The 20000-nt window shown below is 46.7% G+C and overlaps 2 protein-coding genes across 8 annotated transcripts in view; one reads left to right on the top strand and one right to left on the bottom strand.

The window, feature by feature from the left end:
• The window catches only part of LOC126985792 (uncharacterized), a 330694-nt gene that overhangs the window by 206214 nt on the left and 104480 nt on the right, over positions 1-20000 (top strand). For all 5 annotated transcript variants that reach the window (XR_007739047.1, XR_007739046.1, XR_007739045.1 and 2 more), the window contains 2 exons: positions 5917-6033; positions 11172-11346. Coding sequence is in view for 2 of the 5 variants with exons in the window: in XM_050841180.1 (XP_050697137.1) it covers positions 5917-6033; positions 11172-11346 (292 nt within the window). In the remaining 3 variants the exon portion in view is untranslated. The remainder of the gene's footprint in view (positions 1-5916; positions 6034-11171; positions 11347-20000) is intronic.
• LOC126985794 (streptococcal hemagglutinin-like) overlaps positions 18665-20000 on the bottom strand; it is a 2264-nt gene continuing 928 nt past the window's right edge. Inside the window, exons 1-2 of one of the 3 annotated variants that reach the window (XM_050841187.1) lie at positions 19993-20000; positions 18665-19878 (exon numbers count right to left, since the gene is read on the bottom strand). The exon at positions 19993-20000 is cut by the window's right edge and continues 928 nt beyond it. In XM_050841187.1, coding sequence (XP_050697144.1) covers positions 19449-19878; positions 19993-20000 — 438 coding nt within the window. In that variant the 3' untranslated portion in view covers positions 18665-19448. The other 2 variants (XM_050841186.1, XM_050841185.1) reach the window with 2 other exon arrangements.

The following is a 20000-nucleotide window of genomic DNA, read 5'->3' as shown; positions in this document are numbered from 1 at the left end:
TGAACCTTATATCTTTCCTTTAATATTTTCAACTATCCCTTTATTTTCCTTAACTCAGCATTTATAACCTGTAAAAAAATGTCACTGGTATACTCATTTACATTTACATCATTTTCATTTATTCCTTACTATATTGTACCTTATATCTTTCCTTTAATACTTTCCACTATCCCTTTATTTTCCTTAACTCAGCATTTATAACCTGTAAAAAAATATCACCTGTTTACTCATTTACATTTCTTTTACCTCATTTTCATTTTGTATATATTTCCAAACTCCCTCGCATCCGTTTCTTCATGTAATTACGGAATATATGATTTGCTTTGTCGTATTTCTGAATCTTTATTACATTGTTTGTTTATTTATTTTTTTTTTTATTATTATTTTTTTTTTTTTTTTGTAATTCGATTGTAAAAGTGTTGGCCTCGCAAATATGTGTGGCGCTCTGTGCAATAACGAAACCTAATTGTGTTGCCCTTAATCACGTTTTCTCTCTCTCTCTCTCTCTCTCTCTCTCTCTCTCTCTCTCTCTCTCTCTCTCTCTCTCTCTCTCTCTCTCTCTCTATCTCTCTATCTATCTATCTATCTATCTATCTCTGTTTGCGTTTTCCTTTCCGTCTTTCCTTTATTTTCCTTTCCTCCTCTTCCTCTCTTTCTCTTCTCTTTCTCTTCTTTCTTATTTCTTTCTTTCTTTCTTATTTCTCTCTTCTTCTTTCTCTTCTCTTTCTCTTTTATCTTCTCTTCTCTTCTTCTCTTTTTTCCTCTCCTCCTCTTCTTCTCTTTCTCTTCTCTTTCTCTTCTTTCTTATTTCTTTCTTCTTTCTCTTCTCTTTCTCTTCTTCTTTTTTCTCTTTTCTCTTCTCCTCCTCTTCTTCTCTTCTTCTTTTTTTTCCTCTCCTCCTCTTCTTCTCTTTCTCTTTTCTCCTCCTCTTCTTCTCTTCTTTTTTTCCTCTTCTCCTCTTCTTCTCTTTATTAATCTTTGTATATTTATTTCTCTACGTCTATCTTTCCTTTACTTAACTTTCCTCTAATCACCTTTCTTCTCCCTCTACTCTACCTTTCCTTCTCTTCCTCTCTTTATTAGTTTATCTATCTATGTCTCTTTACGTCTACTAAACATTCACCAAAAAGAAGAAAAAATAGAAAAAAATCAACAGGAAACATTGTGCAGCTATTTTACAACTTTATTTTTACTGCTAATATTTTCCTCTTTACTTTTTTACTATCTTTTCCTCCCTTTTCTCTTCTCTTCCTCCTCTTCTCTCATCTCGTTTCCTTCCCATTACTGTTCTTTCGCTTCTCTTTCCATCTCCCCTTCATTTCCCTTTTCGCTAATCCACCATTCTTTCCTCTCTCCTCTATATCTTCTCCTTCCCTTTCTCTCCTTGTCTTCTTCCTCTTCTCCTCCTCTGACCCAATTACATACCTCCTCCTCCTCCTCTGCCTCGCCTGAACCCGCCTCCATCCTTACTATTCCTTCCGCCCCATCCACCTCCCTTGCTACCTCATCCACTCCCACTCCCTCTTCTCCCTCCACTACCCTTGACTCCTCCCCTACCCTCATCACCACTCCATCTTCCCCTTCCACCTCCAACACGATCTCCTCTGTCTCGCCTCAACCACCCCACTCCTCTGCAACGCTGGAACCCGCCGCCACCCCTACCATTCCTTCTATCCCATCCACCTCCCTTGCTACCTCATCAACTCCCACTCCCTCTTCTCCCTCCAACACCCTTGACTCCTCCCCTATCCTCATCACCACTCCATCCTCCACTTCCATCTCCAACACGATCTCCTCTGCCACGCCTGAGCCCCGCCACCCTTACCATTCATTCTACTCCATCCACCTCCTTCCTACCCCATCCACCTCCATCCACAGTACCACTCCCCTTTCTCCCGCTCTCCTTCCTCTCCCTCCAACACCCTTGACTCCTCCCTATCCTCATCACCCTCCATCCTCCACTTCCATCTCCAACACGAACTCAACCTCCGCCTCCTCCTCCACTTCTGATACCACATCTCCCCACCCACACCTCACCTCCACCCTTCCCCAATCACCCACTACTATCACCACCACCACTTCCAAACCCACCTTAGCCCGCGCTCCCTCTTGTACCTCGCGCCCTTCCAGAAGAAATCACAAGACCATTCTACCAGCTGTCACTTGTACGAACCAGACGCTGTTTCCTGGTATGGGCAAACTAACTACTAGAGTCAATTTAGTTGGAGACAGTGTGGTGAGAGGCCAACTGGAGTTTTGCGGACGGAATACGTTGACACGGCAGCGTTTCTGTATCCCAGGCCAAACTGGACGATATTGAATCAGCTGTCGATGCAGTTTCAGTAAATGCGAAGGACGACACAGTGTATCTGATCCATGCCGGAACCAACGACCTTCAGTCAACTCAAATTCAGGACCTGTTAGCAAAATACCGTCAAGTCATTCGGAAATACAAGACCAAGTCCCCTCACATCATCGTCTCTGGAATTCTACCGAGAGTCAATACGTTCGCCGGATACAACAACAGTAAAGCGTACGGCGTCAACACTAGTCTAAAGCAGTTATGTAACGATGAAGGCGTAGGGTTCATGAACGCATGGCATCACTTCAACCAGCGCCCAGATTTGTTTTGGGAGGACGGACTCCACTTGAACGAGGTTGGTTCGGCGCGGCTAGGAAGGCTCCTGAACGATGCAGTTGAAAGCTTCTCGAAAGCTATTCAAAAACTGGAGGCGAGGGCAAGGCAAAGGCAACCCTTGATCAACCGAACCGTAGCGTCGATGCGGCTTGCAGAAACTGTGTAACCAACGACGCCTCCGACAAGCGAACTCATTCAACACGACGCGGCCAAACCAGTAGTCACATTTCCATTTTGTACACAAATGCACGCAGTCTATTACCCAAAAAGGACGAAATTAGGGCGTATATTGCAACTGAGAAACCAGATGTGGTAGCCATCACAGAGACTTGGGCCAACTCTGCACATCTAGTATCTGAACTGTCATTTCCCGGGTACGAAAACTTCCAAAAAAATCGAATGCACAAGAAAGGAGGAGGAGTAATTTGCTACGTAAAAGTACGCTCCCTGCCATAAAAATAGACAAACAGGACGCAGAGAATTACGACTCCGTCTATGTGGAAATAACTGCGAATAATAAGAAACTAACACTTGCGACCGTATACAGGCCTCCAAAACAACAGGCAGCCGATGACACTGCCCTGTACGAAGAGCTTCACTCTCTAACACAAAGTAAAGAAGCAATAATAATTGGGGACTTTAATTGCCCTAACATTGACTGGGGACAATTGACTGGAGATCAAGAGGGTAACAGGCTTATAGAAATGGTGGAATATTCGTTCCTCAGTCAAGTTGTAACTCAACCAACAAGAGAAAACAATCTGCTGGATTTGGTATTAGTAAGCGACCCCGACCTCATTCGCGACTGTGAAGTTGGTGAAAAAATTAACGGTTGCGATCACCACTTAATCCGTTTCAATGTCAACATAAGTCACAAACTCGTAGACAATCCGTCAGTGATACCCGACTACAAAAAAGCAAATTTCAACCTAGCCCGTGAGCTGCTTCCCTCTGCGACCTGGGACCAACTTCACCTAACCGACAATACAATCGACAACGTGTGGAACAACTTCAAAGATAAGCTTTGGGAGTAGAAAAGGCTACAGTGCCGACGAAACCCAGGCGAGTAAATGGTGCCGTAGATCCACCGTGGATGACCAGAGAAATAAAAGGGCGGTAAACTTAAAAAAGGAATTATAACCTAATGAAAGAGAATGACACGGCCGAAGCCCGTTCTCAGTACCACAACAGCCTCAGAGCTTGTCGCACCCTTATTCGGAGCAGTAAACGCAACTACGAAAAACAAATAGCGCGTGACATCAAGACAAACTCAAAAAAATTCTTCACATACATCAGATCGAAAAAGAAAGTAAAATCCAATATTGGTCCCCTGACAGACGAGACTGGAGCTGCAACTCAGGACAGTAAACAGATGGCCAGAATCCTCAACAGTAACTTCGCATCCGTATTCACAGTCGAAAACATCGAAACCATGCCCGAGAACCCTGACCCGCCGAGGGGAATCACGCCCCTGAAAATTGACTCAATATGCGACCAAGAAGTGAGAGTATTTGGATAAACTCGACACGAACAAGTCAACAGGACCTGACGGTTTGTCCCCGCGGTTATTAAAGAGCTTAAACAACAAATTATTCAGACACTCACTAACATTTTAAATCAGTCTTTTCTTTTGAAAAAGGTCCCGGAAGACTGAAAGATGGCGAACGTAACCCCTATTTAATAAAAAGGAGACAAAAGCGTTGCATTAAACTACAGGCCCATAAGTTTGACATCAGTGGCAGGAAAAATACTCGAAAAGATTATTAGAGACAAACTTGTTAAGTTTCTAGAAGACAATAATGTAATCTCCGACACCCAGCATGGCTTCAGAAACAAGCGCTCCTGCCTAACGAATTTATTAGACTTCTTCCAAGGTATATATAAGAACTGGGATGCCCACATCCCAGTGATGTTATATACCTGGACTTTCAAAGCCTTCGACAAAGTACCGCACGAGACTCCTTAAGAAACTGCACTCGGCGGGCATTGGAGCCAATCTGATCGCGTGGATAAGAGATTGGCTCACCGACAGAAAACAACGAGTACTACTCAACGGACAGCCTTCCGATTGGCTTCCAGTCACTAGTGGAGTGCCTCAAGGGTCAGTGCTGGGACCCATTCTCTTCATCATATATATCAACGACCTCGAAGCAGGACTGAAATCCACAATATCGAAATTTGCTGATGACACTAAGGTGGGGAGAAAGGCCCTCACAAAGACCGACTGCGAAATCATTCAGAAAGACCTCAATCACATTATCGAATGGTCGGAAAAATGGCAAATGTCCTTTAATGTTGACAAATGCAAAGTCATGCACATTGGGTCCAGAAATAGTAACCACATACATCATGAATGGGAGACCTCTGCAAGCGATGCAGGAGGAAAAGGATCTTGAGTCACTATCAGCAGTGACCTGAAACACGCGAATCACTGTAAAAAGCATACAACAAAGCCAACACTATGCTCGGGTTCATAGCGAGGAACTTCAGTGTAAAACGCCAGACGTGATGCTATCCTTGTATAATTCCATGGTAAGACCGCACCTCGAGTATGCAGTACAGTTCTGGTCTCCTAATTACAGAAAGGACATTGATTTACTGGAAAGGATTCAGCGACGCGCCACGAAAATGATACCAACCTTAAGGGCTCAACCGTACGAGGAACGACTCAAGCGACTCAATCTCTTTACATTAGAGAAAAGACGCCTACGAGGAGATATGATTCAAGTCTTCAAGTATCTGAAAAAATTCAATAACGTCGATTACTCCAATTTCTTTGAATTGCAAACCAACCTAAGAACTAGAAATAACGGTTTACCCATTCAGTCTAAGCGATGTAACACAGACATCGGAAGGAGTTTCTTTTCAAACCGAGTCATCCGTCACTGGAACAATCTTCCTTCAGAAGTAGTAAATGCGAATACTATCAACTCCTTCAAATATAGAATCGACCGTCACTTCGCTGCGTCGGGAGTAAACTGAATATTGAGTTGCTTTCATCTGCTCCTCAATATCGAGGTGCTTTCATCTACTCCTCAATGTCGAGGTGCTTCATCTGCTCCCCAGGCCCCAGGCTGTCGAGCAGATTAAATCACCAAAGCGGGCAACCTCGTAATGAGCCAATAGGCTTTCTGTTGCCTGCGTTTCCATGTTTCCATGTTTCCATGTTTCCTCTCTCATGTCGTGTCCTTCCCATTCATGTTCCTTCGCTTCCCTCTCCATCTTTCCTTCATTTCCCTTTTCGCTAATCCATAACTCCTCTCTCTCCCCCCAAACAGGGTAGCAAGGCCATCATGCTGTGTCAAGCCTATCATCGCTACGCCCTCAACTACATCAATGCCCTCAATTACCTCGAGACGCTTCGAAGACAGCTGGAATTTTGCGAGTTCGAGAAGGTAAGGGAAGGAGGGGGAAGGGAAAGAGGGGGAAGGGGAAAGGTTGGAGGAGGGAAGGAAGGGGGAGGGAAGGGGAGAGTTGAAAGGTTGGAGGAGGGAAGGAAAGGGGAGAGGGGAAAGGTTGGAGGAAGGAAGGAAAGGGGAGAGGGGAAAGGTTGGAGGAGGGAAAGAAGGGGGAGGGAAGGGGAGAGGGGAAAGGTTGGAGGAAGGAAGGAAAGGGGAGAGGGGAAAGGTTGGTGGAGGGAAGGAAAGGGGAGAGGGGAAAGGTTGGAGGAGGGAAGGGGAGAGGGAAAGGAAGGGAGATGACGGAAGGGATAGGAAAAGGGGAAGGAGGGTGAGAGAGGGAGGTGATGAAAGGGGAGCGAGATGGAAATTGAAAGGAGAGGAAGGGAAGTAAAGGATGGGATAGGAAAAGGAGAAGGAGAGTGAGAGAGAGAGGTGATGGAATAGGAGGGATGGAAATTGAAAGGAGAAGGGAGAGGGAAGGAAGGAGGGAGGTAGAAGATGAGAGAGAGAGAGAGAGAGAGAGAGAGAGAGAGACTATGCCGTGAAGATAAGGAGGAAAGGAATTGAAAGAAAGGAAAGGAAATTAAAAAAAAGGAAGATAAAAAGAAAGAAAGAAGGAAAAGGGGAGAGAGAGAGAGTGCGTTGAAGATAAGGAGGAAGGGAGGAAAGAAGAAGGAAGGAAGGAAGGAAAGGAAGATAGATTTAAGTGAATAAAGGCGAAATGAAAGGTCAGAGAGAGAGAGAGAGAGAGAGAGAGAGTAATGGGATCAAGTCATAATTTTAGGGAGAATTTCAAAGTTAGGAAAATACAGAGAACCTTTTTTTCCTCTTTCTTTCCTTATTATTTTGTTATTATTTTTTTTAACTTTATATATCACACTAAGACTTTTTTTTTTCTTTTTGCTGTAATGGATAAACTCTCTCTCTCTCTCTCTCTCTCTCTCTCTCTCTCTCTCTCTCTCTCTCTCTCTCTCTCTCTCTCTCTCTCTCTCTCTCTCTCTCTCTCTCTCTCGGATAAGTAGGATTATGCGTTTTCATCCTATTCCTCCTCCTCCTCCTCCTCCTCCTCCTCCTCCTCCTCCTCCTCTTCTTCTTCCTCCTCTTCCTCTTCTTCCTCCTCCTCTTCCTTTTACTCCTCTGGTTCTTTGTGGTAGGTTATTTTAAAATACCGAAAGAGAGAGAGAGAGAGAGAGAGAGTTATCTTGATTCCATTTCACACACACACACACACACACACACACACACACACACACACACGCACACACACACCCACACACGATCACCAACAGGGTCGAAACACGTTTTTTTTTTTTTTTTTTTTTTCCAATTAACACGAAGTTTTTGTGAAGAGATCAATTAGTTAAAGAAAAATACCTGTACGTTTATTTTTTGTACCTGTGTGTTTGTGTGTGGGTGTGTGGGTGTGTGTGTGTGTGTGTGTGTGTGTGTGTGTGTGTGTGTGTGTGTGTGTTGTTTTGTCCTCATTTAAACTTTCCCAATGCAACTCGAAACTGAAAGAGAGAGAGAGAGATATGAATAGGAAGTAAGGAAAGCAAATAACAAAAGAAAGATAGAAAGATAAAAAGAAAGGAAGAGAGAGAGAGAGAGAGAGAGAGAGAGAGAACACCATTATAACTTACTCAAACCCTCACACAATCTTTTTTAAATATCTCCAAATCATCCGTTTTTTTCCTGCATTCGTCAAAGAAGGAAAAAAATGAAAAAATAAAAATAAAAATAAATCGTTACCACATTCAAATTATCTTAGTTTGCGCGTGAGTTTTTCGTCGTTTTCTCTCGTTCCACTATTAAATAATTTCCTATGATTTATTTTTCCTTTTCTTTTCTTTTCCTTTTTATTCTCCTTTCTATCTTGTCCCTCATTCCCTTGCTTTCTTTCTTCTTTCCTTTTTTTCTCTTCCTTTTTTTTTCTTTTTCTCCTTTTTCTTTTTTCTCTCCCTTCATAATCCTATTTTTTGCTTTACCTGGAGAGAAGAAGGAAGAAGGAGAGAAAGGGAGGAAGAGGAGAGAGAGGAAGGAAGGGAATAGAAAGGAGGAAAGGAAGGAGAAGGAAAGAGAGAGAAGGAAAGGAAGGAGAAGGCAAGAGAGAAGAAGGAAGGGAAGAGAGAGGAAGAAGGAAAGAGACGGAGAAGAAAGGGAAGGAGAAAGGAACAGAGGAAGGAAGGAAGGGAAGAAAGGAAAGAGAGAAAGAAGGAATGGAGGGAGGAAGGAAGGATGTAAAATGGAAGGGAAGGAAAGAAGGAGAGAAAGAAGGAATAACGGAAAGGAGGAAGAGAGGAAAAAAAGAAGAATAAAATGGAAAATAGAAAGGAAGAGAAGAGTGGAAAGAGAAGGAAAGAAGGAAGAGGAATGTGGAGAAAGAGAAAGAAGGATGGAAGGAAGGAAGGAAGGAAGAGAGGTCGGAGAAGAATAAAGAAGGGAAGAGAGGAAAGAGAGAGAGAAAAGGGAAGAGGGAAGAAAGGAAGGGAGAGAGAGAGAGAAAGAGAGAGGAGGGGAAAGAATGGAGACAGGAAGGAAGAAAGAAGGAAAGAGAAGCAGATGAGAAAGATAGAAAGGAAGGGAGGAACAAAGGAAGGAAGGAAATATATCTAATCTTTTTTTTTCTTTTTTTTCAGTCATATTTTTCTGAAGTTTTAATTACGAATATGAATAAGAGGAGGAGGAGGAAGAGGAGGAGAAGTGATTATAAGGAAGAGGAGGAGGAGGAGGAGGAGGAAGGTCAAAGAGAGGAGGAAAAGAAGGAAGGAAGAGAAGGAGAGAAAGAAAATAAATAGGAAAAAAAGAAAAACAGGGAAAAGAAAATATCGTTATGCCTCCTCCTCCTCCTCCTCCTCCTCCTCCTCCTCCTCTTCCTCTTCCTCCTCTTCATTTCCCGTTTTCTCAGCTTCGTCTTTCTTCCTTTATCTCATTTTCACTTTTTTTTTTTCCTCTTCATCTTTCTTTTTCTATAGTTCTTTTATTCCTTTGATCCTCCTCCTCCTCCTCCTCCTCCTCCTCCTCCTCCTCTTCAGGTGTCACTAATTAGCTCACCTGCCCTCACTCAGGTAATATATACACACCTGTTAATTAATTTTCCCTCCACTGTTTTCCTCCTTCAAGATTTTGCTTGGAGAGATGACACTTTTTTTTTTTCTTTCCTCCTCTTGCCCTTCCTCCTCCTCCTCCTCTTCTTCTTCTTCTTTTTTCTTCTTCTCTCCTTTCCACCCTGTCCATCAATCTCTTTCTTTCTTTCTTCTTTCCCTTTCTTCTTTCTTCTTCATAGTTAAGTCCTTTCTTCCTTCTCCTCTTCCTCCTCCTCCTCCTCCTCTTCTTTTTCTTCTTCTCTCCTTTCCACCCTGTCCATCATTCTCTTTCTTTCTTTCTTCTTTCTTCTTCATTAAGTCATTCCTTCCTCCTCCTCTTCCTCCTTCTTCTTCTCCTCCTTCTTCTCCTCCTTCTCTATCTTTCTTCCTCCCATCCTTCTTCTCTACCTTCCTTTCTTCTTTCCTTTTCAGTTCCTTCCTCCCTTTCTCCTCCTCCTCCTCCTCCTCTTTCCTTCCTTCCTTCCTTCCTTCCTTTCTTCCGTCCACTCACCCTCCCTCCTCCTCCTCCCTTATCCCCTTCCTTTTTTCCTTTTTTATACCTCTCTTTCTTCCTCCATCCCTCCTCCTCCTCCTCCTCCTCCAAATTTACAGAGGTTCACAGTCTCCCTCTTAACCCTGCAAAGGTACACTCGGTAGGATTGGATTCCTTATATGCGCCTCGAACCCCTTCCACAGGTAACGTCCAACACCTGTGCTCCTACCTCCTGCTAATGAGACTCCTGATTATCCCCAGGTGGACAGGTGTTTTGTTGAACCTTTGTTTACCTGTGGGTGGGTGGGAGGAGGGGGGAGGGTTTTGTGTGTGTGTGTGTGTGTGTGTGTGTGTGTGTGTGTGTGTGTGAAGTGTTTGTTTTTTTGTTTTGATTTGTTTTTGTTTTGTTTTTTATCTAATCGTTGTTTTGGTCTTACTTCTTTTCTCTTGTTTTTCTTTCTTTTCCTTTCTTTTGTTCCTTACTCTCTTTCTTCTTTCTTTCCGTTTTCTTTTTTTCTTTGTTTTTATTTCTTGTATTCTTTCTTCTTTGTCTTGTTCTCTTTTTTCTTTTCCTTGTTTTCTTTCTGCTTTCTTTAATTTCGCTTCTGTTCGTTTTCTTTTTCTTTGTCTTTTCTATTTCTTCTTTTCTTTCTTCTTTGTCTTGTTCTCTTTTTTTCTTTTCCTTGTTTTCTTTCTGCTTTCTTTAATTTCGCTTCTGTTCGTTTTCTTTTTCTTTTTCTTTGTCTTTTCTATTTCTTCTTTTCTTTCTTCTTTGTCTTGTTCTCTTCTTCCTTTTCTTTCGTTTTATTTTCCTTTTTATTTTCCTTGTTTTCTTTTTCCTGTCTTTAATTTCGCTTCTTTGTCTTTTCCGGGTTTGTTTTTCTTCTCTCGTTTGTCTTTTTTTTTCCTCTGTTTCTCTTTCTTTCCTCTTTGTTTTCCCTTTCTTTCCTTCTTTCCTAATTTCCTTTCATTCTTTTATTAATTTCCTCTTTTCTGCCTCAATGGATCTTTTTCTTCTCTTTTCCTTGTATTTTTTCTTATTTCCTTTGTCTTGATCTCTTCTTTTCTTTTCTTTGATTTCATTGTCCTTTCTCTTTTCCTTCGTACTCCATTTTTCTTTTCCTTTTCTTTCTGTTTTTATTTTCCCTTTCTTTTCTGGTTTCTCATTTTTTTTCATTTCTTTCTACATATCTATCTCTCTGTTTCTCTCTCACTCACTCACTCACTCACACCCTCTCCTCTCTCTCTCTCTCTCTCTCTCTCTCTCTCTCTCTCTCTCTCTCTCTCTCTCTCTCTCTCTCTCTCTCTCTCTCTCTCTCTCACACACACACACACACACACTCAAACACACTCTACCCTCTCTATCTCCCCTTCTCACACTTCTCCCTCTCACACTTTCTCAGCTTCCTCTCTCACACCTCTCACTCACACTAACACACACTTCCCTCCCTCATTCACACTCACTCATCTCCTCTCTCTCCCTCACACACCTCTCCTCATACTCATCCCTCCTCTCCCACTCCTCACACTCCTCACTCCTCCTCTCCCTCCGTCAGTGGTGCAACCGGGACCCGCGCTGCAAGAAGCTCCAGTTGACGGACCTGCTGGTGGCGCCCGTACAACACATCATGAAGGTGCCGCTGATTCTGAGGGACATTGAGGCGCGCACTGAGCAGCCGCAGGAGAGGGCGGTGGTGCGGGAGATTATAGAGGCGGAGGAACATTCTTTAAGTAAGTGGAGAGATTGAAAGGGAGAGGAAGGGGGAGAGGGAAGGTGAGTGAGAGAGATTGATTGAGTGATAGAAAGTTGTTTTACACAGAGAAAGGAGTAAAAGAATAGAGAAACAGAGAACGACATTGAAATATTACACAAAAAACATTCACCAACTTAAAGAGAGATAGAGATAGATAAATAGATCAATAGAGAGGGAGAGGAAGGGGGAAGAGGAAGGGAAGATGAGAGACAGAGATTGATTGATTGAGTGATAGAAAGTTATTTTACACAGAGAAAGGAGTAAAAGACGAAAAAGAAATCCCAAAATAAGTGTTAGAGTTAGTTAGTTAGTTAGTGGAGGAGATTGATTAAATGAGAGAAAGTTATTTTACACAGAGAAATAAGTAAAAAATGACAAAGAAATATCAAAATAAGTGTTAGAGAGTTAGTTTGTTTGTTAGCTAGACATATAAAAAGAGAAAGAGAACGATATTGAGCTAGTTAGTTAGTTAGTTAGTTAGTGGAGAGAGGGAGAGGGAGAGGGCGGGGGAGAGAGGGAGGGAAGGTGAGAGACAGAGATTGATTAAATGAGAGAAAGTTATTTTACACAGAGAAATAAGTAAAAAATGACAAAGAAATATCAAAATAAGTGTTAGAGAGTTAGTTTGTTTGTTAGCTAGACATATAAAAAGAGAAAGAGAACGCTATTGAGCTAGTTAGTTAGTTAGTTAGTTAGTTAGCTAGACATATAAATTGAGATATAGAGAACGACATTGAGATATTACAAAAAAAAACATTCCCTAACTTAAAGCAAGATAAAGATAAATGGAGAGAAATGTTGAATGAAAAAAATATTCCATGAGTGTGATAGATTGATAGACAGATTAGTAAATAGATAGATAATGTCAGAGAGAGGGAGAGAGTTATTATTACACAGAGATAAGAGATAAAGGAGTGAAAATGTATATAAAGAAAGAAGGAAGGAGAGAAAGAATAAACGAAGAGAGAAAAAGTGAAAGGATTTGATTGAGAGTAAGCTGCGGTACGAGAGAGAGAGAGATTGAAGCAGAAAGAAAAAGAAAGAATTTGATGGATAGGTTAGCTGAGGCGAGAGAGAGAGAGAGAGTGAGATCGTGTTTTTTTTTAAGATAAAAAGAAAAACGAGAAAAATGAAAGGAAAACGGTTTTATGGACGCTTGCTCTGTGTGTGTGTGTGTGTGTGTGTGTGTGTGTGTGTGTGTGTGTGTGTGTGTGTGTGTGTGTGTGTGTCTCTCTCTCTCTCTCTCTCTCTCTCTCTCTCTCTCTCTCTCTCTCTCTCTCTCTCTCTCTCTCTCTCTCTCTCTCTCTCTCCACTTAAAAAGATACATTCAATTAGGGAAAGAAAATATTCCTTCACTTTTTCTTACCTCTTTTACTCAATTAAATATAAAGACAATATTTTGGGACCCTTAGGAAGACAATTACATCCCACACGAACCATAAGGGGGATTGTTTTCTTTTCTCTACCTCTTCTTCTTCCTCTTTTTTCTTGATTCCTCTTTATCTTCTCTCCTTTCTTTATCTCGTTTTCTTCTAGTCTTTCATTTCCTCTTGTTCTTTTTCTTTTTCTTTTTCCTCTCTTTTCTTGATTCTTTTTTATCTTCTCTCCTTTCTTTATCTCGTTTTCTTCTATTCTTCTTTCATTCTCTCCTCCTCTTGTTCTTTTTTTTCTTCTTTTTTATCTACCTCCTCTTCTTCTTCCTCTTTTTTTATTTTCTCTTCACCTTCTCTCCTTTATCTTATTTTCTCCTCTTCTTACTTTCCATCCTCCACTTCTTCCTCTTCTCTATCTCGTTTTCTCCTATTCCTCTTTCATTCCATTCTCCACTTCCTCCTCTTCTTCGTCTTGTTCTTCTTCTCGTTTCTTTTCTTTCCTGTTTTTACCTTCTCTTCCTCCTGTCTCGCTATGTTCTTGTTCTTTTCTTTCTTTCTCCTCTTACTTCGCTTTTTCTTCCTTCTCTGTCTCGCTATGTTTTTGTTTTTTTGTTTTTTTCCTCCTCCTCCTCTTCGTTTCTTCTTCTTCGTAGGGTGGAAATCGATGTTGTTCTCTCCCTTAAAGTCTCTCCTCCCTTAAGGTACATAGGAATCATTACAAGGGTGGTTTTTAGTGCTCGAATCCACAGTAGTTTCACCCTTATAGTTTCAAATCGTAAGGAAATAAAAGAAAATGAGATAATACTAAAAAAAATTAATGTGTTTGTCTTCTGACGTTTAAAAGAATCATCTAAAGGTTTTTTTTTTTACATTTTTTTTCTTGTTTTTGCATAATTTTCTTTTTTTTTTTGGTCAATGATTAAAGAATTTTATATATAGGCCTAAGGAATGTGAAGTTAGAAGTTGTATGTAGGCCTATGTGTGTGTAAGCATGTATGTATGTATGTATATAACCATGTATGTATGTATGTATGTGTGTACGTAAAATGACGGATAGCTAAGAAGAAAAATTATACACTAGGGAATAATGCACTAGGGAATAATACGCTAGGGAAATACACTAGGGAATAATACGCTAGGGAAATACACTAGGGAAAAAAGTTTGCTGGCCGGGAAATAATTAGCGAAGGAGGACAAACAATGAGGAAATAATCAGCAAGTTTAGCGACCTTCTCCTCTTCCTCCCCCGAGAGAGAGAGAGAGAGAGAGAGAGAGAGAGAGAGAGAGAGAGGGAGGAGCTGAACGTTCAATTGTGTATATTATTTCTTTTTTTTTCGTCATTCATCATAAATTTTCCTCCCCCTAGAGAGAGAGAGAGAGAGAGAGAGAGAGAGAGAGTTATGACAATAGAAAATAAATAAATAAATAAAATAGAGTAAAATCACGATACAGTTGATAGAATAAAGATAATAAATAAAATAGATACAGTTCAGAGAGAGAGAGAGAGAGAGGGGGGGGGGGGGAGTTAAGCTAAAGAGAAGTGGGAAAAAAAAACTTTCGCCAAAATCTTACTTTCAAGGACTTTCGGACTTTCTGTAAAGGAGAGAGAGAGAGAGAGAGAGAGAGAGAGAGAGACGCCATATCAAACGAACCCGAATTAGAGAGAGAAAGCGAAAAAGAAATAATATCCTTCAGACAAAGAAGAAAAGAAAAGAAAAGAAGAGAGAAGAGAAGAAAAGAAAGAAAAGAACAACCAAACTAAACAAAATCAGACCTAAAGAGACTAAATTCAACAAAAGAAAAAAGACAAAAAAAAATCGGAAAGCAGAAAAATGAATAAAACTTGATTCCATAAAAAGTATAAAAAAAAATTACCCAAGAAATGTAAACTCAGGTGAGGTCATCCAGGTGTGTTCAGTATTCAGGAGGCGAGAGAAGGACCCCCGCACTCGCCTCTAGGGACACCGCCTCCATCGCCTTCCGTAGGATATCCCCAGACGTCTCCTGCACCGCCCTGATGACATCCTGCGAGCTGGAGGACTCGTCTATCCGGGACAAGTTATCCTTCAGGACCTCCTCCCAGTAGTCGACTTGTTTCCTCTTCTCCTTCGCCAGGTTCCTCATGGACTTAATCCCTCTCAAAAGTCTTCGATCCTCCTCTATTTGAGCTTCTAATCGCCTTATGTTGTCCCTGTGGAGGTGGATGCTGCCGGTACACTCGTTGATGATCCTCCTCAGCTCCTCCTTGAAGTACTCCAGGGTGTTGGATCGCGCGGTGAGGAAGGAGGAGTGCGTCAGCTTGATCTGGTTCACTCCCTCGGCGGCGGAGATCACCTGGCAGGACCCGTGTGGCGGAGGTCTGTGTTGGACTCTCAGGCAGTCCCGACAGACCCACTCCCCGCAGTCCTGGCAGTAGAGGTTCATCATCTGCCCGTGGGAGGCGCAGAGTCCGACCCCGGGTTCATATTCCCCGTCCCCAGTGTCCCCAGTTCCGTAGACTATCTGGGGAGCCCCGTAAGGATAGCCTACTAGGGAGTCATCGACTATCTGGGGGGTAGCCTCGTAAAGATGGCCTACTAAGGTGTCATCTACTATCTGGGGGGTAGCCTTGTAAAAATGGTCTCCCAGGGTGTCATTTACTATCTGGGGGGTAGCCTCGTAAAGATGGTCTACTACGGTGTCATCGGCTATCTGGGGGGGAGCCTCGTAGGGGGCGTCTGGGGTGTCTTCGTCCGTGCCCCGTGGCTCGTCCTGCTTCTGTTGGTCTGTGTGTTGCATCTCCTCAAAGAACTGTTTCCGTCTCGGGTCGTCCCGCTGCCGTTGTCCTGTTGTCTCGCTTTTCAGCTCGCGTCGTCGTGGTTCTCCGTCGTGTCGCTCCTGTCGTGATTCTGTGTCGCGGCTCTCTTGTCCCCTTCTGTCGTTTTGGATGTTTTGTCGCCGCGTCACGCTGTCCACCTCGTCCGTCGTGGCGCCGCGGCCGTGACCTTCCTCCTGCGCGGGTCTTGTGGAGGAACTGAACCTCTCCGGTCCGCCAGCCCCGAGTCCTCCGTCTTCGGAGTCCGTGGGTGGAGTCTCGGGCTGTTTGGAGTGTTGATCGCCGTCCGCCTCGTCCGCAGAGTCCTCAAACACCTCATCGTCCCCGTCAGAAAGAGTGGTCACCCTCGTGGGCCTCGCCGCGGCCTCGCTGCCCTGCATACGCGTCAGCAGGTACGTCAGGTTGGTCCTGGCGGGGCTGGGCGGCGGCTCCTCCGTCGGCTTCTCCGGCGGCTCCTCCGTCGGCGGCGTGACGGTGGCGCGCAGCCTCTCGCGGGCCCGGCGAAGGCGTGTGTTGATGTCCTCCGTCGTGTCCTCCGTCGTGTCTTTCGGCGTGTCCTTCGGCGTGTCCTCCGTGGTCCGCCGCAGCCTCATCCTGGCGACGTCGAGGCTCTCGCCCCGCCGCTCCGCCCTGTCACCGGCGTCGCCGTCAGTCTCCTGCACACTCGGCACACGCCCGATGGCCAGCGTGCCCAGCGGGGCACGGTGCGAGGGTCGTACGAGGGCCTCGTCACCGCCCGTCCCCCCCTGTGCCTCTTCAGGGGGCGGGGGACCGAAGGGCGGCGGCTGTTCAGGCTGTTGTGACGTGCTGCTCAAAGCCGTATTGTTTGCCTCGGGCGGCGAGTGTCGCACGGCGGCGGATGATGTGTGTTCCGTCACGCTCCTCCACCTCTTCCTCCACGGATAGGGACCTGAGGGGGGCAGGGGCGGCGGCGTGCGTGCATCCCCCCCCTCGTGGCCCCCGCCGGTGCCTGGCCCTCCCTCCGCAGCCGTGGATGTGTCGTCGGCACTTCCTGCTTCTGATCGAAAAACAGGCGGCGGCCCGTCGCTCGTGTCATTGCGTTTCGTCCAGCGGTGGTGGGGGCGGCGTGGCCCCGCAGCGGCCCCCTGCTGCCCGAGGTGAGCGGGGGATGCTGCTGCTGATACAGAGTTTGTGGCAGGCGGGGCATCGGGGGTGGAAGTGCTGCCCCCCGGGGCCTCGGGCAGCCCCGTGGAGGTGCTGGCGGGGCCGTGGTCCGCGGCGGCTCGGGGCACACATCCGGGGTCGGACAGTTCCTCTTTAGCGCGGGAATCGATCGGCCGATGGCGCCGCCACCGAGTGTGTTGACTCGACTCCTGTGCCGGGGCGGCGCTGCCCCGCTCGGGTCGTTGCTCATCATGCCCCGAAGACGCGGCCCCAGGCGGTGCCCCGGCTTCCCCAGCAGCGAATGGCCGCCTTGGCTGTGCCGGGCCGGGGGGCCGCGGCTCTTCCTCCACACCTGCCCCGGCGGCCCCGGTGGTGGCCTGGTGTGACCCGGCGGCCCCGGTGGTGGCCAGGTGTGCCCCTGTGGGCCCGCCGCCCTGGCCTAGCCCGCCGTCAGTGCCTCCAGCCGGCGCCTCGCTCTTTGTCTCCGCGCGTCCCGCCCTCCGCTGCAGGTCTATTTTCGTCGAGTCCTCAGCTTGAACCTCGCCGCTGCTCGCCCCGCTCCCCTCGCCGCCCCGCCCCCCCGACAGGTAGCCGGCACGAGCGGAAATACGTGCACCGAGGGACACCCGGGACCTTGCTGGCTGCTCCTCGCCGCCCTGCCGCTCGGGTGTATATAATTTATCCCCGCGTCCTGCTCGGCCCTGCTGCTCCCCCGCCGAGGACTCGCCGCCCCCCGCGTGCTCCTCCTCGCCTGCCTCATCGATTGCCGTCGCGAATAATCTTGTCCGCATCCCGAGGCGCGCCCTCAGCGAGGCGGAGGTAGTCAATTTCCTGCTTGCCTGTGACTCCTCGCCTCGGCTCCCCGTCGGCGGCATGGCGGTGGAGGAGTGCCGCGTCGCCTCCGCCTGGCCGCCCAACACCGCCACGTCGCCACGACCCTCAGAGGCGTCCCTCACGCCGCCGTCAGAGCCTGGTGGAGACGGACCTGGCGAACTGACGGAGACGCCCACGTCATCATTTACACCTGTCGGAGTGGCCGTGCCCGCCTCCGGTGCCTCGGAAGCCCCTGAACTCTGGCTCACCTCCTGGGCCGCGGCTCCTTTCTTGGATTGGTCTGCCTCGTGAGGCGTGTGTGTCTTCTTGGAAGTTGTTAGAAAAGAGGAGGAGGCGGAGGAGGAGGATGAGGAGGCAGCTCCCCGGGAGGAGGACAAACTCGTGGTGGCCTCGTCAGTTGCCTCGGCAGCGGACCGAGTCTTGGACGTGACGGAGCGAATCATCCGGAGCACGTGGCTCGGCGTTCCTGAGGCCCTGGAGGAGGACGAGGCGGCGGCGTCCTGTCCCTCCGTCCTCCCGGCAGCCGCGTCCTTGGCGTCTGTCCGTCGGGAGAGTAAGGTCGAGGTGTCCATCTTCCACCTCGACACTCCGAGGTCAACCTCGTCCTTCTGCTTGGCCGGAGCGGCGCTGAGCTTGGCGTCGAGTTTATGAAGACTTGGGAGTGACTTCGAGAGACTTGACCCGTCGGTAGAGTCCAAGGTGGGGGAAGCGAGGGAGGAGTAGAAGGAGGAGTAGGAGGAGGAGGCGGAGCTAGTCGTGTTCTTGACCTTCTCCGAGTCCGTGGCCGCGCTGTCCCTCAAGGCTGATTTCTGTGGGTCACTTGAAAGACTCCTGACTGCCCTGGGACTGAAGATGGAGGAGACGGAGGAGGTGGAGGTAGTCGTGTTCTTAGCCTCCTTCTCCGAGTCCGTGGCGGCGCTGTCCCACAAGGTTGATTTCTGAGCCTCATTTGAAACACTCCTGACTGCCCTGGGACTGAAGATGGAGGAGACGGAGGAGGAGGAGGTAGTCGTGTTCTTAGCCTCCTTCTCCGAGTCCGTGGCGGCGCTGTCCCTCAAGGCTGGTTTCTGAGCCTCACTTGAAAGACTCCTTGCCGCCCTGGAACTGAAGATGGAAGAGACGGAGGAGGAGGAGGACTTGCGGAAGGGCGACGTATATCCTGAAGACGAGGGCGTGGATGACGAACCCTCCTCCTTTTTCCCAAGAGTAGAGGACAAGGGCGGAAGAGACCAGGAGGAGGAGGAGGAGGAGGAAGAAGGAGGTAGGGACTTCGCCGGACGCAGTTCCATCTTTGCGCTGCTGATACTGCTTCCTTGGGCGTCACCTTCCTGCTTCCTGCTTAGATTCAGTTTGGTCCTGATGGTCGGGAAGGAGTAGGTTGGAGGCGTGTAGGATCCCCCTGAGGCCTGATCCGCTGAAGGACTCCTCTGTAGGATGGAAGGACGCGTACTACCATGACCACTTGCACCTCCATCAATGCTTCCATCTTGACCTACTCCACCACCACCTCCATCCTCCTCCGAAGTGTCCTTAATCCCTTGTGACCTGACCCCCGGAGTTGAGAGGTCATCGTAGGACTCCTGGAGGCTTGGAGGAGCGGATGATGGGACAGGTGGAGGTGGTAGGACTCCCGAGGATGGCCCTGACACATCTCCTTCACCTCCTTCACCTCCTCCATCCTCTTGAGCTTCGAAAGAGGAACCCAAAGATGACGGTGACCTGAGAGAGGATATGCCGGATGACCTCCCGTTTGACCCAGGTCGTTGGAGGCTGCTGGAGTCAAGGGATGAAGATGACCTGAAGGGGGAGCTGTAGGATGACTTGAGTGAGGACTTCCAGGATTCTGATGACCCGGATGACCTCTCTGAAGTTTTGGGTGCCCCGGAGTCGTTGGATAAAGATGACCTGAACGGGGAACTGTACGATGACCTTTCAGAACTGTGGAATATCGAGGTCAGTGGAGTCTAAGGTTAAAGATGACCTTAATGACGACTTTGCAGAGCTTTTGGAAACTTCGAGGCTGGAGGAGTCGTAGGATAAAGATGACCTCAGAGGAGAACTGTATGATGATTTCGATGACTGTGTTGATGACCTCGACGATGACTGTTCCTCCAGGTATAATGACTGCGAGGATGACTTTTCCGAACTCTTTGTCACCTCGAAACTATTGAACCCGAGGCCGGAATCCGAAGACAAAGATGACCTCAGAGAACTATACGATGACCTTGACCCAACTGATGACTCAACCGATGACCTTTTTGATGACGAGCCGTTCAACACCTCGAGGCTTGAATCGTTGGACAAAGATGACCTCACAGAACTATACGATGACCTCGACCCAACTGATGACTCAACCGATGACCTTTTTGATGACTTTTCCGCATCATTCATCATTTCGAGGCTTGAATCGTTGGACAAAGATGACCTCGCGGAACTATAAGATGACCTCGACCCAACTGATGACTCAACCGATGACCTTTTTGA

The sequence above is a fragment of the Eriocheir sinensis genome, chromosome 60 (genome assembly GCF_024679095.1).
Source record: "Eriocheir sinensis breed Jianghai 21 chromosome 60, ASM2467909v1, whole genome shotgun sequence".
NCBI classification, from domain to species: Eukaryota; Metazoa; Arthropoda; class Malacostraca; order Decapoda; family Varunidae; genus Eriocheir; species Eriocheir sinensis.
This window is presented reverse-complemented; position numbering and strand designations above follow the sequence as displayed.